At 39.9% G+C, this 26794-nt stretch overlaps 2 protein-coding genes across 4 annotated transcripts; both read left to right on the top strand.

Annotated features, from left to right (window-relative positions):
• Window positions 1–668: 668 nt before the first annotated feature.
• On the top strand, window positions 669–5989 carry tank (TRAF family member-associated NFKB activator). 3 transcript variants are annotated; one of them, XM_080478304.1, is made up of 8 exons: window positions 669–855; window positions 2248–2389; window positions 2645–2753; window positions 2886–2956; window positions 3653–3711; window positions 3826–3944; window positions 4498–4889; window positions 5658–5988. In XM_080478304.1, the coding sequence occupies exons 2-8, from the start codon at window positions 2291–2293 to the stop codon at window positions 5715–5717; spliced, it is 909 nt and encodes a 302-aa protein (XP_080334430.1). In that variant the 5' UTR covers window positions 669–855; window positions 2248–2290; the 3' UTR covers window positions 5718–5988. The 3 variants fall into 3 exon arrangements, with proteins under 3 accessions (XP_080334430.1, XP_080334429.1, XP_080334428.1); XM_080478303.1 differs by having other exon boundaries at window positions 687–855; window positions 5547–5989; XM_080478302.1 differs by having other exon boundaries at window positions 852–1016; window positions 5547–5989.
• A 15730-nt stretch (window positions 5990–21719) lies between these two features.
• On the top strand, window positions 21720–25400 carry tbr1b (T-box brain transcription factor 1b; the record flags this gene model as incomplete). Its single annotated transcript, XM_080477834.1, has 6 exons — window positions 21720–22411; window positions 22640–22794; window positions 23003–23124; window positions 23386–23544; window positions 23889–23950; window positions 24557–25400. 6 exons carry the CDS (start codon window positions 21720–21722, stop codon window positions 25398–25400), a joined length of 2034 nt encoding a protein of 677 aa, XP_080333960.1.
• Between the last annotated feature and the right edge of the window lie 1394 nt (window positions 25401–26794).

The raw sequence follows: 26794 nt of genomic DNA, 5'->3' as shown, positions 1-26794 counted from the left end.
GATCATGTCAAGATGGAAATTCATATATTTTTTTAAGTACAAATGGAAACAAATGGGCCTGTGCATATTTAGACCATGAGCAGAACCTGACTTATTTGCCATTAAGCTTCTGTAATTACCCTTTCTGTGGGGAGTTCCATACACATAATTTTGTGCTTACTGCTTTATACCAACGAACAGGTAAACCAAGCTGGTGCAGTTCCCCCACCCTCACCCAGAAAAAGGCCTCATATTGCATATCTCACATTGAAAATGATCTAAGAATTTTATATTTCTAATAATATATATATATGAACGAAATGAAAACACTCTGGTAGCTAGTTCTATGTCTTAAAGTCATAACATTTAGAAGTAAGTGAATAAATTACCACAGTGCAGGCCAAAAAACAGTCTTATAAAGTTTTGCATGTGACAGAATTCACTTCATGTGAGGGGTAAAATAATAAATAAAAAAAAAGTGTATTAAAGTTAAGGGTGCCCTGCAGAGTGTTAGTTTGGGGATAGCTTTTTTTTTTTTTTTTTCTTACTTTCTTTCACATGCTCAGCAGTCGGTTTGCAGACGCGTAGGCTGGAAGAACCCTCAACCAGCGGACCAGCCTGCGCTCCTCCGAGCCGCGCGCTGATTGGTCCGCGCGCGCTGAAGGCGGAAGTCCACCGAGCAGGGGGATTCCCCGAGGGAAGTTCCCAACTCAACCAGGCTATGTAAAACATACATTGCCATATCCTCTCCAAAGCGTCGTAACTTTGCATCTGAACATCGAGGCGACGACTCTGCGGCGGCGACACAACAACGTATCCCGACTTGTTGTTTTTTTTTTTTTTTTTTTTTTTTTTTGGAGTTACTCTTTAATGAAGGTAAGAGGACTGGAACTGTAAACTGATCTCAGGATTTCTTTATCCAGGACCGCTTGAATGAGCGGCGGCTAACGAGGCTGCTACACTTTAAAACATCCCTGTGAAGTGGATCTGAAGGGGCTACATTGGCGCAAGGCTTCAAAAACGCACTGTTTCTGTGTGTAAGTCCGCTTCGGGGCCCAAGTGTTTGTGCAGATGGTGTTTTTATGTGAAGGATCAGTGTTTGGTTCTGTGTGGCTGTCACATCTATGGTGAGGATGGTTTGTTGAGACTCACGGTTCATCATCAATACACCCGTAATAACTTCGTATTACTGTTTGTATGAGGCTGCGTTTGGATCGTATGTGCTCACTTACACAAGCCAGAAAGAGTACTCCAAAAGGTACCACTGTTGCATTGATGAGAACGGCCTCAAGCAAGTAAAACTGAAAACTACGATAGTGAAAACTGGCCGAGTAGGATATCATTTTTCCTAATTAAGTGTTCAGCTGCATTGTCAATTGTTTAAAAATAATTGCCAGGGTGCAGACTGTCTAACTTTAAAATGTTTTGCCTGTTACAGACATTTTTTTAACATCAAATTTCACAAGATATTGACATTTTCTAGACAAAGAATTTATGTAATATGGAAATGTCATTCCAGCAATCAGTCTTGTAAACAAATGTCTATATAAGTCAGGATGTTTGGTTAAAAAAATAATGAAGTTGCAAAATGCAGATCATAATAATTGAAATGGCGGATGCAACGACTTATAATTCTAAAAAATTGCAAGGTAGATAAGATAGTGTGAGTTGTACTGAAGTAAAATGAAATGCTTGAAAAGTTAGATTATCATTATGTAGTTTCAGTAGCATTTGTTGCATTTTGCTGACTCAAAAAAAACATTCGACTCTGTTTTCATCAGCAAGCAAGCTGGCTTTTGTGCTGCTAATTATTGTACATATGTTAGGAAACTTATATGACTTTTCCATTTCTCTCAGTAATCTGCGTCTTGAGTCCATCCTTTTCATCAGAATAGAGCGACGCATTCATCTTTCAAATGTGAATGAATATCATTTCTGATTCCACTTGATCAGCCAATGTTCTCTGGTAATATGCTGATATCTTGTTTACCCCGTTTTTGGCAGTTTCAACATTGCATCAGTAGTTAATTCAACCCACCCTGTTTTGGCAGCAATGTAAGGATCTATCAGCTTATTCGTTTTCATGCTTTCATCATTCTTTTCTGTTTGTGTGATGACTTGTCTGAGATTTGTGCTTTGGAATTGATCAAATTGGCTAAACTGTCAAAATGTTATAGTTTGTTTTCCCCCCAAAAGTCAAAAACTTGTTACAGGGCATGTCTGATCTCTCCGGGTGTGTTTTGAAACATTTGGTCTTTTCACATGTAGGGCTCATGTCTGCTGTGTCAGTGATGTTTGTGGAGCCCACGGCATGGAAAGGAACATCGGAGACCAGCTCAACAAAGCTTTCGAAGCTTATCGTCAGGTCTCCATCGAAAAGGACAATGCTAAAAAAGAGTTGCAGCAAATGGTAATGTGTGTGTGTGTGTGTGTGTGTGGGGGGAACAAAAAGTCATTATTCATGGAGCACCAATGGATTTGTCACGGTGTAGTTTGCCTTGCCAGCTTCCAAGAAAGGTTTTTTTCTGACTCACTTGAAAGTCTCTTTTCATGTCGATGAGCTTTTCATTACTTATCTGAAAAGGCACAGATGCGTGAGGAGTTAAAGAATTTGTTTTCAGCAAAATAATGCAAACCTGTTTTTTTTTTGTTGTTTTTTTAACAGACGGCGCATTATGAGCGATACACTCAAGACCTTCAAAAGCAGATAGAAGACCAGCAGCAGTTGATTACAGAGCTCAAAGCAAAGTTGTCGGCGACCAGGCAACAATCGGGTTAGTGAGACAGGACAAAAACATCTCGCCTCTCTCCGTCCTGATGAACTCGTTTACTTTGCATCACATTAAAAATCTGTTCAGGGAGGATTCTGTGCAAACTGTTGAACTCCGTCGTTTTTTGAACCGCAGGCGAGATGAAATGTGAGCCTTGCAATCACCTCCTGGATGGGGCCAGCGCCTATAAGAAAATCCAGTACTCGGTATGTTCATGGTGATGCAATCTGCTTTTTCTATGTGTGTGAAGGCTGCAACATGTTGGCTCTGAAAACGGGCCTGACACAGCTTCCTCTCACGGTATGAGACGTTGATAGTACTTCTGCTTAAATATGCCGCATCCCTGCCCATGGAACAAAATGTAATCCTGCTCAGTGTGTACAGCACTGATTGTAAAGCAGCATTTTGTGTCATCACGCAGGTTTTGATAGTTGTTTTCTTGGTCCTTAAAGTAATGTTTCTTGTGTCTCAGGGTGCACAAAGATAACAAACTTTTAATCGCTTTATGGATTCCCCCAGGAAAACTATGTGATTGTTGTTGTTCCTGTTCAGGTATTCAGCCTTTACCATAAGGGATTGTCCAAATGTTTTTGTTTCTTTATACTTTTGTCATAACGCAAATGATGTGTTCTCCTTTTCATCTCCATTGCTGTTGTAACTATATCCTCCTCTGTTATACTCACACCGTGCCTCTACTTTTACTTCACCAGGTGGTGCTAGAGGATAATATCGCTGCACACTTTGAGCAGCTTGAGCCCCAGTGATCATTATTTTATCGTCTAATATTTTCCCTTAATAATGATAAAAACCGTGCTGTATAAATGTCATTGCAGATGCATCAACAATATGCTGTCGGATAATCATTGTTAATGACTGCTATAAATGTAATGTGTCTTTTTCAGGAGAATGTGGGCACTGCTGCTGTTGCTCCTAATTTGCCAGTCAACAGCAGCGTTGACTAGTATGTGTCTCTTCTTGTAAGACTTTAAAAAAAAAAAAGAAATTCAATCCAGAACGTCACAGTTAAATATTGGGCTTTTTTTTTCTTCTCACTTTTTATTTATTTATTTGTCAGTGAGGACATGCTGGAGGCTTTCGAAGCAATTCAAGGCAAATTCCGACAGATCCGGTCTCTGACCAGAAGACAAAAAGATCACCTTAAAAGGGTCAATGGAGGAAATGATACGTCAAATGGTAATATTAATATTTACCGTGCATTACCAAATGTTTTGCGCAGCCTGAACCTGAATGCACTTGTTTTCCTCATTCAGTTACTTAAAAGACAATATGTGCAGACAAATAGATTTGTGTATCTTGCAACAGCTCATGGCTGCTTTGTTCTTTAATTAGGTAGCAACACCTTAACTTGGACTGCTTGGACTTGCTTAACTGGCCACCTCTGAAAATAATGTGAATAAACACATTTATTAATTCCTCTGACCCCGGATAGTAGCTTGATTTTCATTATAAGATATTTATTTAACTATGTAAAGTGTGATAAAATATTTTTAGGATATTTACCTATTGAGTTTGGTTTATGGCCTTTAATTAAAAGGCGACTGGAGAGGAAATATAAACAACATTATATTGACAGTATGGAAAATGCTCTGAATCTTTTTCTTAACGCGTGTAGCTTTTCAAACCCAACGCCATGCTCAAAGCCAGACCTGAAATACATCAGCATGCTGACTGAGAAAGGAGGAACCAGAACTGTGTGAAAATGAAATATTTCTCTGCCGTCTGACAGATCAGCGGTTCTCCATGCCCATCCAGTGCACAGACCGCACTGCAGAAGCAGACAGACCTTTCCCCTCCGCTCTCAGGCCAGCAGTGGACATCCCTCTCCTGCCTGCTTCCCTGGCGTCTCGCGGCGCCAGCCAGGAGGACTCGGTAGACTCTCTCAGTAAGCTCAGTGTCAAATTCCCACCTTCATCGGACAGCGAATATGACTTCCTGAACAGTGCTCCAGAGAGACACATTGGTCTGACCATGGCCGTGAAGCGGCCTCTCGGCAACGTCTCTTCCACGCCGTTAGAGGAAGAGCCCGCAGAACTCGAAGTGCCTTTCGTGTACCCTACATCCCCCTCCCACTCAACATCATCTTCACTCTCCCAGGAGAGCGTGCGGGGACCCCAGCAGGTGAGAATCACTGGAGAAGGTCTGAGAAAACTAGTAGCAAATTATCAGTTTCTGATTGGTCTTTGCTAATGGAGGAGTGAAACAGTGTGAAGTCCAAAAATATCTCCTTGGCTAAACTTGAAATGGATTACTGTGTAATGTGTGCAGATTCTTTTTTTACTAAAGCATGGAGGCTCTGGTTATATTTGGCATGTTTGCTGGAAAGTGTGAGCCAGATGGAAGCAAATTACAGTGTCTGAATCCGATGAAGCAAGTATGATGGTTAAGTGGGATTTTATTGCTGATGTGTATAAATGAATAGTAAAAAAAAAAAAAGGAGAAAATGTGAATGACGTACAGAGAGATTGAAATATTGGTCTAGTTTATTATGATTCAATCTGTTGATTACACCAATACAGGCTTTTTTTTTTTCTTTTTTTTTTTAAATAGAAGTGACTGTTCTGAGTAGTTTGGAAGAGCACATAAATAGTGTGATAATTAAACACTTGAGAATAGCTTTTTGCCTTTACCCCTGCCCACTATCTGGAGGACACTGTTCACGTGTCCTTCAAAGCAACAAATGCTTCAGCAGTTCAGAAGGCTTTAATAGACTAAAGTGTGAGGATTGTTCAGAGCATAAATAATGCATTGTTGTCTTTGGTTCGTCCTGCTCTGCAGCCTCTCTGGAGTCCAGAGCTGTGTGAGGCAGTTGATGTGGGGACAGAGCTGGCGACGCCTCAGAGCAGCAGCCCCGATAAATGTGCTTTCTGCTATGCTGTGGTTCCTCAGGACCGAATGAACAGCCACCTCTACTCGCATTTCTCTCCTAAGAATGAAGCCGGCAATTGACAGCGGAAGCAGAGACTGACGGGAGGCCGCAACTACTTCAAGACTTTACTGTTTTCCATGGCGTAGTCCTGCCTGCCATGAAGTATAAGCGCTGTACTGGATTTGAAAATGACACTGCAATATGACTTGAATCCATTTATTTAATGTCGAAGAATTGAATGGTACACTTTCTTGCCCATTATATTTTTCTAATATTACGCTAAGATTTTTGCAAAGATGCATGTCGAATAAATACGTATATATGAGCGAATAAACCGACATTTACATTTGCAACAATTTTTATCTTTTGAATTATTGTTTCACCAATGACTTCATCTACTCCTATTGACACAAGGCGGGCCTTTTACCACATTTCTTTCTGAAGAATATAATTTGAAACGGTATATTTTACAGACACATTATTAGATTTGGTTTCATAATTACTGCATTCTTAACAAATAGTTTTGGAGAAGAAACAACGCAACCAACACCACCTTCACTGCATTGTTGACTTTGGTCTCCTATGTCTTATGGAGAAACCATATGTTATGTATCAGAAATAACAACTACACGCAGACTACGCAAACATGTCCCAATTAAGCCTTACTAGAAAGGCGGACCTGCTGGTTAGCACTACTTTCATGTAAATCCTTGTCGAAGCTCCATGTTAAATCCATCAACCTGAATAATTTGAAGCAGCTGCATGTCGTTCTGAAGGTTCTGTAAGGATATTTACAACTTTAAATTCTATTTAGAAGTTAGGGTGCCATGTGTTCATTAGGATTTTATGAAAAGAAATATGCTTGTTTAATTAGGTCTCATGTCTATGTATGTAGTTTTGTTCCAATATTATGCTATATAAGAGTGGCACTGAAACTAATGAGACAGTCTTCGGTGTGCCAGATTTAAATTACATTAGGGGGAAATATTGTTAAAAATATTAGAATAAATACAGGCAGCAGTCATTACTAAAGACACCTTGTGTTAACAAACCATATTTTTTACAGGATGCACGTTACCTGTCGTTGAACTGAACCCGAATCATTTATGAACAGCAGCATTAAATGACTTCTTTTGCATTTATTCACACCTTCACAAAGATTACAGCCATTTCCTCGATTCAGTGTGATGATGTTTGAAGAAACCGGGACAGTGTGTTGGAACACTTTGTTGTGCAGTGAGGCCCTTGCAGACCTTCAGCTTTTGGGCTGGTAACACTTGTGCTGGGTAGATGAGCTGGTGTGAAGACCACACATTTTTTATTTTTTTTTTGGTTTCTTTACAAGGGCTGCGTATTATAAGTCACTTCTCATAATCAAATAGACCCCAGCAGACTGAGTGATTTGTTATTTTAACCTTAAGTGAGATTTGCTAGCATGCCTTTCTTCTCATTTCATAAATAGCTCATAAAAAAAAAAAAAGAAAACATGTGATGTTACACTGCAAGCAACTATTCTCAACTAATGAGTCATTAGCCTAGCATGGAGCAGCACTTTTAAAACACATCTCGTCATCTACTTGTGAGAAAAGAGTAAAAATACGTGCCATTTGGTGCATATACAAAGGTGAATATTACATATTGATCGAATGCAATGTGTCAAATATTATGCATGTTTGTTTTGGAGTGATATAAACCACATAATTCTACATTTCGCCGCACATCATGAACACAGAGGAGAGAATTTATTCAGATATTTTTGGCAAATACATATCCCTAATGATCCTCTCTGGTAAATCTGTGAACAGTGGAACATTGTGCAGCCTGCATGCTTCTCTCTCCGGGATCATGAACAGCTGCTTGCTCATAATTATGTTGTCATTCATTGTTATTTGGAAGAGGAAACTCGGACTGACAGCTAGGATTTTCTAAGTGCATTTCCGGACACTATATTTATTCACGCGTGTATACAGTAATATGAACTGTTTGGGAAAATTCCACATGAGCTGCAAGGCACTGCCATTGCCATCATTTCAGGAGAAGCTATGAACTCCATCTTTCTCCTTGGGACATTTTCTAGCAGAGCTGGTAGATTTGAAATAGATTTAAGAGCTATCAAAAAAAAAAAAAAAAAAAAAAAGTGAAAGCGGGCCAGAAAAAGGAGAAGGGTATGGATTGAGATGGAGAAGTCGCAGGCTGATTACAAGGTGTCAAAATTGCCAGGAGCAAGAAGGTGAAAGCAATCAGGGGTGAGAAGAGTGCAGCATTCGTGAGGGGCAACTAATTATCCATCTCATTTGTGGAGAGAAGCATTTGAGGCAGCTCTAACCCACTGAATGGTGACAGATTGGTGCGGAGGAGAGGGGAGGTGTTAGAACAATGGAGCACAGCTCACCATCATTACTGCATGCTAATCAGCAGTGCTTCTGTACCACCAATCGGTGCTGCAGAGAGTTCGGGGAGACAGGGAAGTCACCGGCTTCAGGGGACCACAGTCATTTTCCAAGTAGGGATGAGAGGGAGGAAACTGCGAAGTATCGCTGCTGGCACGCCGCTGCCTTTGTGAGGTTGTAGGTTATCCTTAGAGAAGGATCTCTGTAGTCTCTATTATCAGCTTTTACTTGCAAGATATAAGCATAGTGAGTGTTGACAGTGCTTTTAAGTGCATTAAAGAGAATAATAGTTCATTATATGGTTTATTGCACGACATACACCAGGGAAGTGTCATTAAAAGTTTGAATAATAAACACAAAGCTATAGAGTAAGTGTTAGATACAGGGTTGCTCGTTACTGTGGTGTAAAAGCCTCCTTCTGTATTAGTTTAGAATATTTTACCTGTTGATATATATGGAAAAAGTAAAACTAAACAATTAATGATATAAAGAAGAAGCGTTTGTAAATGAGCAGCCAAAACGAATATCCAGGAACACATAGAAGTGATGCGCAAACAGAAAAAAATATAGGCTTTTAAAATGTTTTATAAATTAAAAAAAACATCTTTTGACAAGAACCAAGATAAATGTGACACATGTCATTTAAAATTTAAAAAAAATCTGTTAAAACCTACCTGTTTTTCTTTAATGTAATAATTCTTTTGATCACACAAAATTTTTGAACATCAGTTTCATTTCATGGTAAAGTTGCAGTTTACCATGATACACCATGACACACACACACACACACACACACACACACACACACACACACACACACACACACACACACACACATACATACACACCCGTGTGGCTGTGTCATTAGGTACACTATTTTCTATTTTCTGGATTTAATAGGTAAGATTTGTCAATGTTGCATGAGACTGATGGAGTGGCCTTGATTTAAATACATGTCAATATTGAGGTTGTACATTGCAATGGAATTTAATTTGTCAGGAGTTTGTTGAGAGGGGCTCTCCCTCATTAACATACATGAGCAGGGCACCTCACGTCAACGTGACGCACTCCAGTGCACCACTGTAACAATAAACAGTAGATAAATAAAAAATTTGAGTTATGATCAGTAACAACTACAAAAGTGTGTGATTGTACAATTTATGGTAGAGCTGTTGTATTTCATCACATAAAACTGAAACTAATAAAGTGACAGGTGGGAGTACATGAATGCAAATTGGTCTAAAGCTACATATTTGTCATGTAATTCAAATTCTTTTTTTTTTTTTTTAAAGTTACTTAGCAGAACTTCTTCTTTCTTCTTTGTTTTTCCCTCTCGCTGTCTTATTTTTAAACTGTTTACAATATATTGTATGCTAATTATTTCGCCCGTGTTCCTTTTGGCATCACATGTGTGTGTATTTTCTTACTGGCATTAACTGATATTAAGCAATTAGTGCAACATCAGTATTAATAGTATTATTTATCATTTCTCATGTCGATAAAATATACCTTTTTCTTTGATATTCAGTAACTGGATTATAATTGCCATAGCATGTCGGCAAATCATTATTTTCAGTTACTTAAATATTTAAAGACGGTTTAAGAGATTTGCCAAGGAGCTATAATATTATAAGAAAAGAGTGGGAAAAAAAAGAAGAGATTGTTAAGGGGTTTAATCAAACCAAAACAAAACAGAGAGCTAGCAAGTGGATTAAGGTCACGTGGCTAGAATGGCCTCTTCACATCAATGTCGTTTAGATAATTAACAACTTAGGAGAGAAGCATATTCAACTGTCTGTGCACTGGTCACCGTTGGCATGAGAGACTGCCAACTCTCATGGCGTTGTGAGCTGAGAGTATCACCTCACAGTTGTCTTGCCATGCGTTGGGCTCCTTGTGCTCTCTGTGCAGAAGTGGTGGAGCTGACTTTGTGTTCGATTAAATGTGTTGAAGCCGTCGCTGCCTGTGCAAAGTCTCAGAACAGCCCCACTCCATTGTGTTTGTTTCAGTGCTGGTCTGAGAGCCCTGATTTCTGGAGCAGAGATTTGGCAGTCACAGCAAGTGATGACAGAGGCAGTGGTGAGATCGCACCCAGAACCCCAGAGGAGGCTCACATTTCATTCGGATGAGAGGTCCGTTCAATACACAGAACACAAAAGCACTGATCAGTGGCGATGCCATTGTTCTGATATTCCCATTGTTCAGCCACTACAGCAAAGACCACTTTTATTTCTACTTAGTGAGGGTTGAAGTGTTTGGTATTTGTAAACTTCTGAACTTTTAAAAGACATTTGGCTGCCAATTTGAGATAACTGTACAACCGAAAGTCTGGCTCTCAAGATGTCATCCTCCTGTTATTTTATTGTCGCTGTTAAATCAGTGTAGGTTGTTTTTCTTCATGACACGTGGGGGTGGGACTGAGCATTGGGATGTTTGCAGAATGGTAACTTGCAATTCAAGGGTTAAGGCAGCATGAAAGAATCCATTCTCGGTTTAATGACCTAGCCTTGCTGGGCGAGGACGACAGGGAACATGCTCTTGACTTGTACTGAATTTGCCAATTAACACCTCCAATAACAGGCTGCCTCTGAACATCACCAGTGTAGAGAAAGGAGGAGCAACTCGCATGCTTTGTTTTTCAGCCTCTGATCCTGTAATGATAAGGTCTGCAATTTCTTCATAGAACAAATTATTTATCTTTATATACGGTTTGATATATATATATATATATATATAAATATGTGTGTGTGTTTTCTTTCATCTTACACTGTTGCATGAATTTTCACTGTGGAGTCACCAAGTTTGAGACTGGCATGCGAAGTTAGAAATATTTTATATTTCCACGCGCTGCTCGAATCCTTATGTAGTTATTGGGAATTCTATTTTTTGCACACAGCCATATGGCCGTGTGCAGCTTCAATTAGACACATGGCTGGTATCTAAGATACACTGTGCTTGATTAGCTTTGTCCCTTCTTATTGTTATACAGGAAAAGACAACAGTACTGTCCTTGATAGATGTATCAGGAAAAAAAGATCCCTTCCCCTTCAAATAAGGTCCCCATTGTAGTCACCCCTCTGGTTTCACACATGCTTATCAGACTCCCAAACAACACCTAGTACAGGTGTGAATATCAAAATCCCCAGTGAAAATCACAGTGGGTACTCTCATGTTGTCTTCGGAGTCCTCTTACATACAGTAGTGGCTTTGCATTGGGGCCGGGATGCTGCTGGCTAGCAGCAACTGCAGAAACACCTTTGGCTAAGTGTAAGGTGGACCTCCTTACACCAAATGCACTTAATGACTGAAGAACCAGCACCCTGATCTAATTGAAAAAAGGTGCTTAAGTTTACAGTAGCTGGTTATTGCCCAGTATAATCACACCATAACACAGTACTTTCACAATTCATTAACAGGTACTTTCACAATATACAATAATTGAAAGATGGATGCATAATTGTTTGCAGTTCACACCACGAAGAAAGTGCAGGGATCCATCTAATGATACTTAAAACGTGTAGTGCGTTGGGATGGAGATGATGCCACTTGAGGTGTCGTCTGTGTACATTTGTGATGAGAAAGGCCTCGTCTTAACACTTTGTCAACATAACAGATACAATCACTGTGAAGATGTTAATCATGCTCATGTTGGTAAGACAGAGGAGAGCTTTGCTGTGCACGTCCGCGAGGTGAGCAGATCAGCGCTCTCACTCTCGTACCGACCACCTTTGTGTCACGTCGTGGAAGGATATGAACCTTGTTAGTGATGCGACATACAAATCAATTCATTTATTCAGTGTTGAGAAACCATCTGGCTTGATCAGAGCTGAAAGTCATCCTGGCAGGCCAGTTTCCTGACTGACACCTCATAGAATTACTGGTAGGATGCCTTAATTTGCTGTTTTTGCTCAGCTCCGACTACACGCTTACTTCGCTTGTACTCTGTCATGAACTGAGGAGTCTTCCACGAGCTCCAGTTCCCCCAAGTCTTTTGTTACAGCATTGAACAGATTCATCATATCTAGTTGTTTATTAGTCTTAGATAGTGAGATATAACACTTTTTGTGTTCTCTTTGTGGAAGCTGTGAAAATGGCACGCCATATGTAATACACTTGCTTGCTGCTGGTCTTGCCAATTCCCCCAAGATTGGTAATTCCTGTGCCAATGCTCACACTCTCTCTTTGTCCTTGTGATTTGATTGAGCTTGTTGGATTGGATGGGTTTCTTTTTGATGCTGTGTCTGGTGTTTAGTTGTTGACGTGATGTCACTCCCAGTCCAGTTAGACTAACCGTTTGAACCAGAACATACGTGCTCGGTTGTACCTCAAAGCTACTGATAAACTGAAATAGAAGATAAAAAAATAAATAAAAATAAAAATAAAGCTCTGAGACACACATTGTAAACAGACATCTACAGCAAACAGGAGACAGATACAGAGAACCCAAAGCATCACCGTGCACTGCTTTTTTTCTCTTCTGATTCTCCACTAAACAAATTGGCTGCATATTTTGTTCACACCTTGTGTAACTTGGGGATAGCGAGCGCAGTTCTCCCCCGTCATACCTGTGACAACAACCTGCAAAGTGCTCCCAGTGCCCTAATCTGCAAGGTAGAGACCTGCTGCTGCCGCATGTAGATGTTGTTTTCTTTTTCCGGAGATGCTTGTCCCTGTGGTTTTTGCATTTACACACCCACCAGAATCACACAAGGTAAAAGAGAATATGCGTCTCGCAAACAACCAATTTTTTTTTCCCTCAAAAAACATGTTCGTGTTCAGTGGAAGGCAATAAAGGCATACTGGTGGTGTTTGATTTAGAAATGGCAGTCAGACCGCGATTTTAGCATCAACAGATGGCCAGTAGATTGGTTTAAATGAGTAACACCACTGCCTGCTTTAGAGTTGGCTCAAGTAGTAGAGTAGTGTACTACTGTCTTATCATATCTCCTTGTGTGAATGATGATGTCACCATGATAGATGCTACTCAAGTGGGATCAGACCTGCTCAGTGATGCCTGTAGAGACCAGCTCTGGGAGATCCCTGTCTGGCTGCATTATTCAACAATACTCCTTACCTCTCTCAGGGAAAAGGGATTGCTGAATATTTGAAAGACAGATTTGATTTTTTATTTAAGTGCATAGATGTAGATGGGAGAAGGGGGGGAAAAAATATAGATGGTGCCAGTCGGTGCAGCCTGGATGGTCACCAAGGCAACTTGCCGAGTTTTTCTGACTGATCTACGGGACTTCTTGGCTGTATCACCGGGGGACGTTTTGGAAAAGTGTGCTACTTCGAGCGCCTTTTGACTGCGACTAGGAGTTGACGGATCATTGATCATTTTAGTTTCACAATTATGTGTACCAGTTGGTTTACGATATATTGGCCACTCATATTTTCAACAGTTTTGTTGCTGTACCAGGATGTACACCCATCACACCATGCAACGCATTAATAAAGCTCAAACTGGGGATCAAGTTTTCGTAAAATATACACTGCAATTTTTTATTGTTTTTTTTTTTTTTTTTTTTTTTCAAATTAGGTAAAAGGTTGAGGGTCTCTTCTGGAATCCCAGCCTGTTTTGTTAAATTGAATGAATCAATATTTCATTTGCAACATAAGAAAGGAAATCTGCTCATTGATAACATACCAGACATTGTGCCAGACAGTGATAGCCTATTTTCAAAACGGCAGTGTCGAAAAAAAAAAAAAAAAAAAGAGAAAAAGAAAGAAAAACATGGCTGCAGAACCACTGCTCAGATCCTGATGAGCCAAGCTGAGTATTGATCCATCTGGCTCTGGAGACACTGTCATGTCACCTTTGCATTTAAGTGTTATCTTGTCAGCTTCAAATGATCTCGCTGTCAGATCTGGAGCAAGCCGGCCTGTGTGATGTTGCTTTGTCTCTAATGTCCAGCTGTTGCTGCAGCAGTCCGCACCAGCAAGACGTTTGAATCCAGTGTGATCGAGTTGTGTGTATTTGGATTCTTAGATTCTTGAGGAGTTGTACAGTATACTTCCGCATTATTTACAATGGCTGGCTCTAGAATGAAATCCCGTGATTTTATACTTCTGATTCCTCGGTATCACCCATTCCGTGGGACAATTATGGAGACAGCTTAAAATGAATGGAATCAGAAGCTTGGTAACAGCACAAACGAAGTGCAAATTGCTTATAAAAGGATTTTTTTTTTTCAAGACTTAGTGGGGCTCTAGTCTTGTGGTAAAAGGGCACAAACCCTCTCAACCAAGGTGTGGTAACAGAGTGAAAATTTGAAGGCAACCCCCCCACCCCCCCTGTTAATGTAGCTCACATTATGCATTCCGCTCACAGCATTAATTTTCATGTTTTCACACATGTTTGCTTAAAATGCTTTTGATCTTCTACATTTCATGCTTTCCCTTTTTTTTTCTCCCCCCGATCTTGTGCCTTTATTATACGCACGCCAATGTCCAATATCTAATTTAGTACCAGAGTATCTGCTTCTTTTAGTGGTCATTTAAAGAGTGGATCAGTTCCTGAAGGCTCTTGGAAATACTGCAGGCCAGTGAGCGTGTTGGGCTGCTATAAAAGCAACAGTAGGACATCGGTCAGTAGTTCACACTTGTTGGAGCATGCTGGTGAGGCTGCGATGATGGATTCTGTCTTGATTATACGGTACTGTCTGTATTGCTCATCTTCCTAATCAGTGTGAAACATTAGCACTGTACTCGGTTTCATTTCTGCAGTGCACACCATCCTGCAGGACTTGCGCTTGCATGGATTCATTTAATTTTGTAAAACACCAAGAAAACAAACAAAAACCTAAATGGATCGCTATACATTAAAAAAAACAAAAAAAAACAAAACTATCCTCTTCATCTCACCGGCAAAGTTTGTCGAGAAAATAACCTGATTTCTATGTGTTTGTTTGTGACAGCCTGGATGTAAGTGGTGAGGACATAAATCATGTCAGATTTATTTTTCCTCTCAACTTGGAACATAGTTCTCTTCCCTGCAGAATTCAGAGCTGATCATTAACCTTTCCTTTAGTTCCTTCCCTTGCCTGGTCACATTTCCTCTCTATTTGGTTCCTGGCCCCATATGCCACTTTCCTATTTCCTGCCTGCAGACAGCAGGGAGTAGCTCTATTATCACCTTCCTAGAGCTGTCTTTGAATGTGAGAGGCAATTCCATTTCACTCAGCCATGGGGAGGAGGAGGAGGTGGAGGAGGCGGTGGAGGAGGAGGGGGAAAAAAAAAAAACACACACCATAGAGCACACCGAAATTGGTTTAGGTTTGCTTCTTATAGTCGAGTGTAAGGCTATGTTGCACTCGTTGCTCGTATTTCTTAGATTTAAGGATTATACGATGCACATTGGGAGCGTGTATGGCTTTGAGGTCCGGTTATAAAATAAGAGCAGAGGTTAAGTGCTGCGTATCATGTCTGGTTGTTGTGTGAACACTTTATCGTCAACTCCATTTAGAAGTCATCCTTTGAAATATTAACAATCCTAAAGCAGTTAGATTACGCTGCTGTGAAGCTGTGCTAAACATATCGAAGGGCTCTCTAATGCTTTCACTCTCAAGTGTGTTCGCTGCATTTTGTGACATTTTACCAGGAACTTGTGTTATTTTTGGGCTTCCCTGAGTCTTATTCCAGCTTTTATCGGCGTCTAGTTCTTTGGAACGGTCGGGCTTTTGACAATATTGCTCCTGGATAAATTAAACATGAGTTACGTAGAGTGATAATCTGTGGGCCTCTCTTTTCACACTGCATTCCCAATGAGCTGTGTGTTGGCCTGGTGTTGTTGCCTGTGATTTTAATGAAGATTATTCTTGTAACACGACAGTCGCCTGTTTGCTCCTATTCTCCCCCAAATATTTTCCTTTCAAATCGAGAATTGTTCTTTATTTTTCTTACAATCTGTGCAACATTTGTGTTTGAATCATATTCTTTTCCTATTTTTTTTTTTTTTTTTAACAGCAGGTCAACCCCCAGTTTATTGTGGGTGTTATTAAAATATTTTAGTCCAAGATCTTAAAACTGTTTTTTGAATTGTTTTTGGATAAAACAGTCATCGTCATGTCACCCAAGTTATCGATTAAAGAGAACCCTGCAGACACAGCTGTGACTGGGTAATTAGTGCTTCTTTTCTCCCTGTCTAAGCACCGTGCTGCAGGCTCACATTAAAACAAACGCACCGCTTAAGTTACTGCTTATAAACCCTCCGTTTTCTATTGTTCAGACTTAGGCTTTGCAGTGCTTGAGGTTTCTCAAGCACTGCTGGGGACTCTCGGAGGAGTAAGTGCACACTTCATAGCATGGCAACTCTTAAAATGGAAGTGATGTTTTATAAATAATTTCAAAGTCACAAACATCAGCCTCACAATCACAGCGATTCAATGATATTCATTTGGCATAAGTCAGTTTCATTTCTGTGAGCTTTTCATCAGAAATGGCTTAAAAAGTAGAGTTAGTCTGAATTTTTCATGCCATGGGCTTACTGGGGACAGTGGCCATGTTCTTCACTCGCAGACGTCTGACAGTGCATGGCAGCAGAAATAACAAAATGGTCACAAACCCCAACTGCACTCGCTGGGTCACACAAGCTCTTTAAAAATTTAAAGAGACTAGCAACAAACCAAACAGTTGATAACAGGTCAGTAGCAGGTGATAAAAGAAGTTTGGGTTGCTACATTAGATCCTCCACTAACTTTGTGCTTGCTGACATTATATCCTCACAATTTGTTAGGCCAAATAATGCACATCAGACGGTGTGAAGCAGAAGCGATTGTAGTGTCCAGAGGAGTACGATATTTCACAAGTGTTACTTTGCCACAGAACTGGTATTAGACAAAATTCACACATCTATAATTATGCAAGGAGTTTTTTTTTTTTACTTACCGTCTTCTCTACACACAGTATTGTAGTTTTCATGAAAGAGAAGCTCAGCTGAGAAATGATCTGATAAGAACTGAGCTGACAGTTGTTTCTCCATCAGAATTGTTATTTCCTTTGGAGTATGTTAATTGTCACACTGTCAATGCCCTACGATGACAGGGACCGAAGGATGGGAGTTAAAAATAACTCCCAGCAATATGTTATTTGTCATCTGACTAATTTAAAAAGATATGTAAACAACTGTATCATATATAAAATCTCATATTAATGACTTGTCACCCAGTAGTGTTGATGAGACCTTGGAATACAATATTTAAAAGAAATATGACGGATTTGCATGGTTTGTAATGTTTACAAAATAACAAACAATGGGTATTTTGATTAAATAAAACCATATTCAAGATAACAAAAGTGTGTATTTATAATAATGACATGTATGTAGTTAGAAATGCTGAAGTGCAATAGAAATATGTGTACAGTACATTGGTAAGCTTAATATAATAGTCTTAAGGAAAGAATACTGCTGGAAAAAGCTTTCGAAAGCAAGTGTGATAAAATGAATAAAACACGTTTCATTTTACGTTGATGAACTTTATTGTACTCCGATTAAAAAAAAAAAAAAGAGTCATGTTTGTTTTGGCTGAGAAATCCCTGGAGTGCAGTTCTGGTATGGTATTAGTAAAGCAGGCCTGGCATTTGTATTTCCACTGATCATCATGATCACCTGTTCTGAGGTTAATTTGCTGTGAGCTCTGTTGTGGGGGGGGGGGGGGGAGAAAAAAAAAAAAGATCACATCTGAGTCTGGTCTGAATGGACTACCCTTAAAGGACATCAATAATGAGCAGGTGTAGGAGTGCACTTCTGCGTAGACGTGTGTCTTGGTGTGTCCAGGGAGGACCGCTAATAAGGGTTTAAAAGCCACAACTGTCCACTCCGCCCCTTAACAGGCCTCCAGCTGTCTTTTCTGTCAGAGAGCACCCTGATTCCCTCTGACAGAGCAGATCACTGATGGCAGGAAACCACAAGGGGCGATAGTTATGTTAGCATAGCACAAAAGCACCCCCACGCTTGATTGGATTAGTCACGCTGGTTAATTAAAGACTTCAGGTAAATCCAGGTTGTGTTTTTAAAAAGGAAAAGACAAAAACGGCAAGAAGCAGGAAAGGAATCCTTCACTTTGATTTATTGATGGAAATTGCGATGTGACGTCTAGCAAACAACATATAAATAACTTAAAGGCCATCTTAAATGCATTCCCATGAAATTTTTAGTGCCGCTGTAATATAAGCCACTACCTGTCATGAATCCCAAATAACCTTGGCTCTATCCTCTTAGTTCAGCCCAGTGTGCCTCATTCCTTATTACTAGCCTGACAAGGAAATGTTTACCCATCCGACAAGAGACAAGCCATTTCATAGTCAGAAAAAGCAATTTCACCTGACTGGAGAAGCACACTATGTCCCCATATCCTTGCTGGCTATAATTTTGTTGTCATTTTGTGTGCTGTGATCATATCATTGAAGTGACAGTGCTGGGCATTAGGTAAAGTCCCTAAGCTGGTGCTCACTTTCAGGCTTTTTCTCTCCTTGTCATTCACATTGATTGGATTAGACCCAGGTGGCGAGCAGATTCCTTTGGCAAAACAATAGAAAATGGTGATTTTATGCTTTAAGAAACATTAGTTTATGCTCATTTACACGTGGATTTCAGTAGCATGCCTTTTAAAAAAATGTAACACTTTCTAAAAGAAAACATTTATTGGTTTATTTTCACACATTACTTGTGTATTATTAATTTGAGTGCTTCAGTTTGGGTTGAGAATATTATATTAAAGTGTCCATATGCACGGATTTGTGCATATGAAAAGGTATAACTATAAATGCTTATTATTGAGCCACAAGCCATATGCACAGCTTGCTCAATGGTGGGATCAAGGCAGTAAGCAGAGATCTTAACCTGCTCTACACTACGTCTCCCCAAGGGACGATGCTGGCCACGCGCATAACAAATCAGCCCCCTCCACTTTGGTTATGTCCACTGACTAACTGAGCCAATAACAAGAGTGCTCAGTCTGATAAACAGGCACCACAGCGCCTGGGGAAACGCAGTGAGCTGCTGCATGGGTGATTCAACAATTGGTTTGTTCAGGGGAAAAGAAAAAAAAAAACCCAAACAAAACAAAACAAAAAAAACAAGCCCACTTTGCTTGTTAAAGATCAGTGATGGAAGTGAACCATAATCCTGTAATGAGTAGAGCAGAGAGTGGCCTCGTTTCCTCCGGCTCAGACAAGTCTGTGCTTGCATGTTTCACAGAAAACTAGATTGCCGGACCCAGTAGCCCTCCTACAATGACCCCTCTTGTTAGCTTCAGATATTAATGGTTGTTCATTAGAAATAGAAACTGGTTATCCAACAGTGCAATTCTCTGAACCTTATTTGGTTCCAGTTTTTCACTGCAGGCTTGTCACACTGCAATATAACCGGACCAAAAGTTATTCACCGAATCAGAAATGACTATATATAATATGATATTTTCTTATGCACATTTAATTTAAAAGCAGAAATGACAGGGGGAAACGTTCATTGATCTCCACATCCTTAGTTGGATAATTGTCTGCAGATATTGAGAAAACTGTATAATTTTAAACTATATAACAATAGAAACTTATAGAATGATAATAAATGCAAATATGCATTTGTTCATTGAGCCGTCAAGCCATATGGATTAACTGTCCAGCAGGTTCACTGGGATTTCATATTGGAACGCTTCCAAAACTTCCCCTAATTTTTGTTCTATTTCTTTTCCCTTCCAAAATTGACAGTACATTTCCACCCTTGCATTAACTGCTTCTACAATAAAAAGAATCATAATAAATTGAGTATATCTCAATAAAGATAATCCAAACTGTGTTAACCTTTCAAAGGACAAATTACTATATGTGGTTATGTCTGCATTTCTTCCTCTTTCTTTCAAACTTGTAATTTTACACTGATAGCAGTCATATAATGTGTGATTAAACTGTTGTCATTGAGAAAGGTGCTGCTGCTGCTGCTGGTGGCATGTTTTGCCGCTTTGCTTTGGGAAAGCATCTTATTCTTCTAGTCAGTTCATCTGACTGATACATTTACCTCAAAAATATAATAAGAAAATCATGCTTGAGAGAAGCATTTTAACTACCATAGAACTCGTGCAACCTTTCAAACATATCCATATTGTTTTTTTTAAGTCATATTAAGGATGATTCTAGTTGGTATTCTTGTTGTTGTTGTTGTTTTAATATATATATCATGCACTATATTTACACAAATCAATCTAACTTAGACACTTTTGAAGCTAAATAATGAAAAATGACTTTGGTTAGTATAATGCTTTTCAGCATGCTTTTCGTTTAATCATAAATGGCACATAAAGGCGTTTATTGTCAATGAATATCACGTAAAGGGTTAAATCGGCGCATTTACAAGCACTTGAGCTTCATAATCCCGCGATGTAAAATAATTTTCTGGCGGTGAACATGTAAATTAGTAATCCAAATGTAATACAGTCAGAATGGTTCGTGAGGAAACCACTCCCCTAGAACATCTGTATGTGTTAACCTGGTAATAACCTTGTTAGTAAACGACGCTGTGAGGAGGTTTGTACTGGCTGCAGCTGGTCTCTCGGCACTGGGGACTGAGTCACTGCAACTTGCAGCCACACTCCCCCATCCTCTTCAGTCAACACTGATTCACTCCATCGCTGCAACTTTCGCGCGACCTGATTTAAATCATGTGGTTCAGTCTGCTCTTTTCTATTGTACAATACCTTCACTGAACACTTATCACAATAATTTTCAAACTCATTGTTCGAATTAGCACTTATCCTTCACCCTCCTTGTTTCGAGGACGATCATTAACTTAAGGTCTCTCTCTCTCTCTCTCTCTCTCTCTCTCTCTCTCTCTCTCTCTCTCTCTCTCTCTCTCTCTCTCTGCAAATTAAGCAGATTTAATCATATTCATTATTTGCTTTTTTATATATAACGTACACACACAAAAGTATTTATTAAAATCTTTTAAATCATAGTCACATTTTGTGTGTTCGTGCAGCTCTATTCGCCACAGCCGGCTCTGTTATCAGTGCACCAGTTCATAACTTTTAGTGCATCAAATATTTACCAGCAGTGGGACTCATAAACACATCTTCAGTGGGACGCCATGATTTCACGCTATATCACAGACATTTTAAGGCATCAGAAGCATTGCCTGTCATGGACTGTCATTTTTGGCGTGTTAATAATATATCTGGGTTTCTTCGGCAGACATACTTTGGCACTCATGGCGCATAAATAGGTAAATAACGGGGATAAAGGTAAATAACGCAGCTGGCATTACAGCAGGGCAGCAGAAAACGATCCTTATTGCTGCCACTCCTGTTCGGTTTTAATTTACCTTTTTAAAATGTTTTATTTATTTTTTTTGGGAGGGGGAAAGCGGAGAAACAGTGGGAGTCCATATGTTTTTAATGAAATATAGGCCCTTGTCACACTACAAACAAATCACTTTGCTCACAGCGCTCTTCAGATTGTCCTAATTAAGAGCTGTCTAATTAAATTACAGCCTTGAGTTAACCAATGGCAATACTTGTTTCATTAGCAAAGCCGGCAGAGTGATGGAAAGAAAATCCTTCCTGATTGCAGGATGGTGTCAATTGGCTAATTTGCTGCCTTCGGTACCTCAAGTCAGCGCAAGGCGTTTTCATAGTGTTTAGGGAAAGGCGTGCGCAAAAGCTTGCGATATAGGTTGAGCTAATAGTTGCTTCCTATTGAGCAATGCAGGTCGAGAATTGCATCTCGCCGACGAGTGATCTCTCCAAGAAATTTATGAATGTGGGCAGTGGCTTTTCAAGCTCCAATGGATCAGAGCTTTCGTTGCAGGACCATCCTATTATATCTGCAAGTGACAACCTGGAGAGAAGTTCACCTCTGAAAAAAAACTCTAGGGAGATGACGAATCAGTCAGAGGCAGACAATTTCCCCGACTCCAAGGACGCATCAGGGGACGTCCAGAGGGGCAAACTCTCTCCTGATCTTCACGGAGTCTCTGACATCCGTCATAATTTCGATGGAATTGCAGGAGAAAGGTGCATCTTTTCTCCTTCTACCCAGCCGCAGCCAGTTTCAGCAGCACCCAGTGCCATGTTTCCCTACCCGAGCCAGCATGGACCGGCGCACCCGGCGTTTTCTATCGGGAGTCCCAGCCGCTACATGGCCCACCACCCGGTCATAACGAATGGAGCTTACAACAGTCTTCTTACCAACACTTCTCCTCAAGGCTACCCGACAGCGGGCTACCCTTACGCGCAACAGTATGGACACACGTACCAAGGAGGGGCTTTTTACCAGTTCTCCTCGGCGCAAGCGGGACTGGTTCCGGGGAAAGCGCAGGTGTATTTGTGCAACAGGGCCCTGTGGCTCAAGTTTCATAGGCACCAAACGGAGATGATCATTACAAAGCAAGGACGGTGAGTACCTGCATATGCATATAATCATAGTAATAGAAGAAGAAGAAAAAAATCCAAGACGTAAAAACAGTCGAGTAGTCAATTTAAATCATTATTTTTCACGAGTAAAAATACCAGCGGGTTGCTGATTAAAATAGAAAAAAACCCGCACATCAGATTTCTTTTATTTAAATTTTTTTTGTTATGAACGTCATTTGCCAAATCAGCACTCCTTTTTCTCCTCCACAGACGAATGTTTCCATTTTTAAGCTTCAACATTTCTGGCCTTGATCCAACTGCTCACTACAATATATTTGTGGATGTAATACTCGCTGATCCAAATCACTGGCGGTTCCAAGGAGGGAAGTGGGTGCCATGTGGAAAAGCAGACACAAACGTGATAGGTAAAATACATGTCGGAATTATTCAACGGGAATTGTTGTAAAAAACAACAACTTTTTTTTCAAACTACTATTTTTCTTTAAAATCCATCAGTAATTTGAATATAAATGAAATCGATTAATAAACTGTATTTGTTGAGGAATTCATGTAGGTATTTCATTTATTTTATTTTATTTTTTCATTTTTCTGTTCTGTGCGTAATATTTGTAGGCAATCGTGTTTACATGCACCCGGACTCTCCAAATACCGGCGCACACTGGATGCGTCAAGAAATATCATTCGGAAAGCTAAAGCTTACAAACAACAAAGGTGCTTCGAACAACACTGGACAGGTAATAAAGCATTATTTCTATTAATAAAGTGACAAACGATTTTGAGTATTATTGTTACGACTGTTTCAAAATATTTTCCTTTTTCCCCCCTTTTTACTTGTACTTTTTATATTGATTGCCTTGTTTATTCTCTTTGTGTTTTGCGATATGGTCAATATAATGATTCCAAACAAAGTTATATAGACATGTCTGTTTTATTAATCTTCTTTCAAAAACTTTAAAATAGAGTTTCTTGACGTGCGTCTTCATTCGCATCTCCAGATGGTGGTTCTTCAGTCTCTCCACAAGTACCAGCCCAGGCTCCATGTGGTAGAAGTAAACGAGGATGGGACAGAGGACACCAGCCAGCCTGGAAGAGTCCAGACTTTCACCTTCACAGAAACGCAATTCATCGCAGTCACAGCCTACCAGAATACCGACGTACGTCCGCCTCATGTTCGACACAATGCAAACGTCCACCCAGACAAAATCTCATCCATTTCAACCGCTTCCAGGCAGCTAAAAGACGACACAAAACAAATATTTCTATCATTAAATGTTTTTTGACACACCTTTTTATTAAACGCATGAGAAAATATAGGGCCACCCACTGGGGGATGAATACATTTTTAACAACTTTTGCCTCCGTTGCTGCTGCTCATTTCTCTCAAAAAATGCAACTCTGCATGATTATATATTAACATTGCAGAGACTGGCACTGTGTTGATAAGATCTCCTCACACTTCTATTCTTTTTTAACACAATCACTTCATATTTTGCCACAGATTACGCAACTGAAAATTGATCACAATCCATTTGCCAAAGGATTTCGGGACAACTATGACACGTGAGTAGTATTTTTCTTTTCAGTTATATTTTATGTTACCACTTTATTTTAATCAGCAACGTGCTGAACATGTTAATTCTGACAATATTTACTATTTCTTTATGAGGGGCTTATGCGCTTTAAAATAAAGGGCCCATATGATTATTCTATCTTTAGGCCCCGATGGCAGATGCAGAAATACGTTATATATTTTTTAACAGGTGGGAATGATAAATAAATACTAGACTAAGCATAAATACTGATGTCCAAATATTATTAAAACTGTGGAGTCATGTTCGATGAATATTACTATTCTCCATCCATTCAATTCGGGCTTGTTTTCAATGCAAATACACATTTTTGATGTATGAATGTTCAAGTTGAAAACTTGAATACAATATTAGAAACAATGCATTCGAACTATTACATTCTTTTTTTTTTATTGTAACATTATAACAACATCGAGCCTACATCTTTTAAGACACCATGCGAGATTTGATGAACAACAATAACTAAATAGACGATCTCTGCTGACCTGAATTGTTTGTATTTTGACAGAACGGCTCGTATTCTAGTTTCTGAATTGTTTTCCTTTTTTTTTCTTCTTCCTTTTCTCCATCTTTTCAGTGTCTACACAGGGTGCGACATTGACCGCCTTACTCCATCACCGGGTGACTCTCCGCGTTCACAGATCGTGCCGGGTGCGAGATATGCCATGCCTAGCTCTTTCCTGCAGGACCAATTTGTCAGCACTTATGCCAAATCTCGCTTTCACCCTGGCGTGGGGACTGGTCCTGGCACGGAGCGCAGCGTCCCACTCGGCAACAGCTTGCTATCCCCGCAGCAAAGCGAGGAGCCCACTGTTGCCACCCCCCCGCAGCGATGGTTTGTCACCCCTGCCAACAACCGACTGGACTTTGCTGCCTCGGCATACGACGCCGCTGATTTCGCCGGTAACGCGGCCACCTTGCTGTCCTACGCAGCGGCCGGAGTGAAGGCTCTTCCCCTGTCGACTGCGGGCTGCTCCAATCGGCCCCTTGGCTATTACGCAGACCCGTCTGGCTGGGGAGGACGCACGCCGCCGCAGTACTGCGGCGTAAACACGAAATCCGGCTCGGTCTTTTCCTGCTGGCCCGCCAATTCCATCGGTAGTAGAGCTGGGGCCAACTACCTGTCCGAGGAGGGAGACTCCATCACGACCGAGAGGTCGCCCATCGGCGCCTCGGAGGAGGCCAAACCAAAAGACATGACGTCCGAGTCGAACTGGATAGAGACGCCGTCCTCCATCAAGTCTATAGATTCCAGCGACTCTGGCATCTTTGAGCAGGCCAAGCGGAGGAGAATCTCACCTTCAGCCACGCCAGTGTCAGAGACAGTGTCCCCGCTCAAATCTGAGCTGCTGGCCTCCAGGGAGTGTGAGAAAAACTGCACAAAGGACATCGGCTATTACAGTTTCTATCCTCACAGTTAAAATGAATGAAATATCTATCTATCTATCTATCTATCTATCTATCTATCTATCTATCTATCTATCTATCTATCTATCTATCTATCTATCTATCTATCTATCTATCTATCTATCTATCTATCTATCTATCTATCTATCTATCTATCTATCTATCTATCTATCTACAGGCTAATCAATAAAAAAAACAAAGCAAAACAAAAACGAATGAAAGGACTGTCATATCCACAGTAATGGCCAAAGTGTAAATTCTACGACTTCTTTCTATTCAGTTCTGCATTACGTTTGGAGCCTTGTTTCCACACTGCTGCGTCAGAATACACTGTAATTATTGAAAATAATGTACATAATATTGGACATTTGGTGATAGTGATTGGATGTACACAAAAATAGATTAAATCTCATTTCTTAGTAGTGTTAAAAAAAAAAAAAGAAGCATCCTTCTGTTAAGTAGCCTAAACTGTTAGTTACAAAAGGTATTGAAAATCTGTACATTAAATGTCCTTGTGTAGCATATACTGGCACAATAACCCCTGTCAGTGAAAAAAAAAAAATACGTATTTTGTACTTTATCAAAGCTGTAGGCTACCAAATGTTTAAATGGCTGTGCAGATCACCGCTACATTCATAATTCATGTTGTTAAAGAAGTTATAAATGTCGTTTATGTAGATATAGGTTCTTTATTTATTTATATTTATTTATTCATTCATTTAAATCAGACGGTTAATTTACATAGCTTGTTTGCTATGCTGTTGTGAAAATCCTCTGTATCTGCTGTAATGTGATTGAAACAAAATAAATGATGTTACCATCAGGATTTATGGTTTATTTGATTATTAAATGACTTAAATGTTTTCTAAATCGCGGATCGACATAACCTAATACAAAAGTGCATCGGTGAAGATTAAAAAAAAAAAAGAGTTTATTGTTGAAAATCAGCCAGGGGTCCTCTAATTACGCATCCGTTTGGATTGCGCGTCAAAAATGTTTTTGGCTTCAAGAATTGAACTTTAATTCGCCGCGGATTATTTAGTCAGAGCAGCGCAGATTTAAATAATTGACAGATTTCCTGTTTGACAACGAGAAGAAAGTTTTTGTTAAATGTGCAAACCCAACAATGTGACCGGGAACGTAAAGCACAGGTAAAAAAATAATCATTAAGAAAAACAAATAAATAAATGTTAGATAGGTTGAATATGTGGATGGGTTTTTGGATAAAATTTCAAGTCATCAGTTTGTGATCTAATTCAATGATCAGCTACAGGATATTGAAATGATCCTCAGTAAAATTTCGGAATGAGCATTTGGACTTTAACGCATAATGAAGTCACTGCGCACTTAATTGGATTTCAGTGTGAAAGAGAGGCTCACAGCTGTCCAGAAGAGGTGTGGCATTTAG

The sequence above is a fragment of the Lipophrys pholis genome (genome assembly GCF_963383615.2).
Source record: "Lipophrys pholis genome assembly, chromosome: 13".
Taxonomy (NCBI): domain Eukaryota; kingdom Metazoa; phylum Chordata; class Actinopteri; order Blenniiformes; family Blenniidae; genus Lipophrys; species Lipophrys pholis.
The sequence above is the reverse complement of the archived record's forward strand: the minus strand, read 5'-3'. Positions and strand labels throughout refer to the sequence as shown.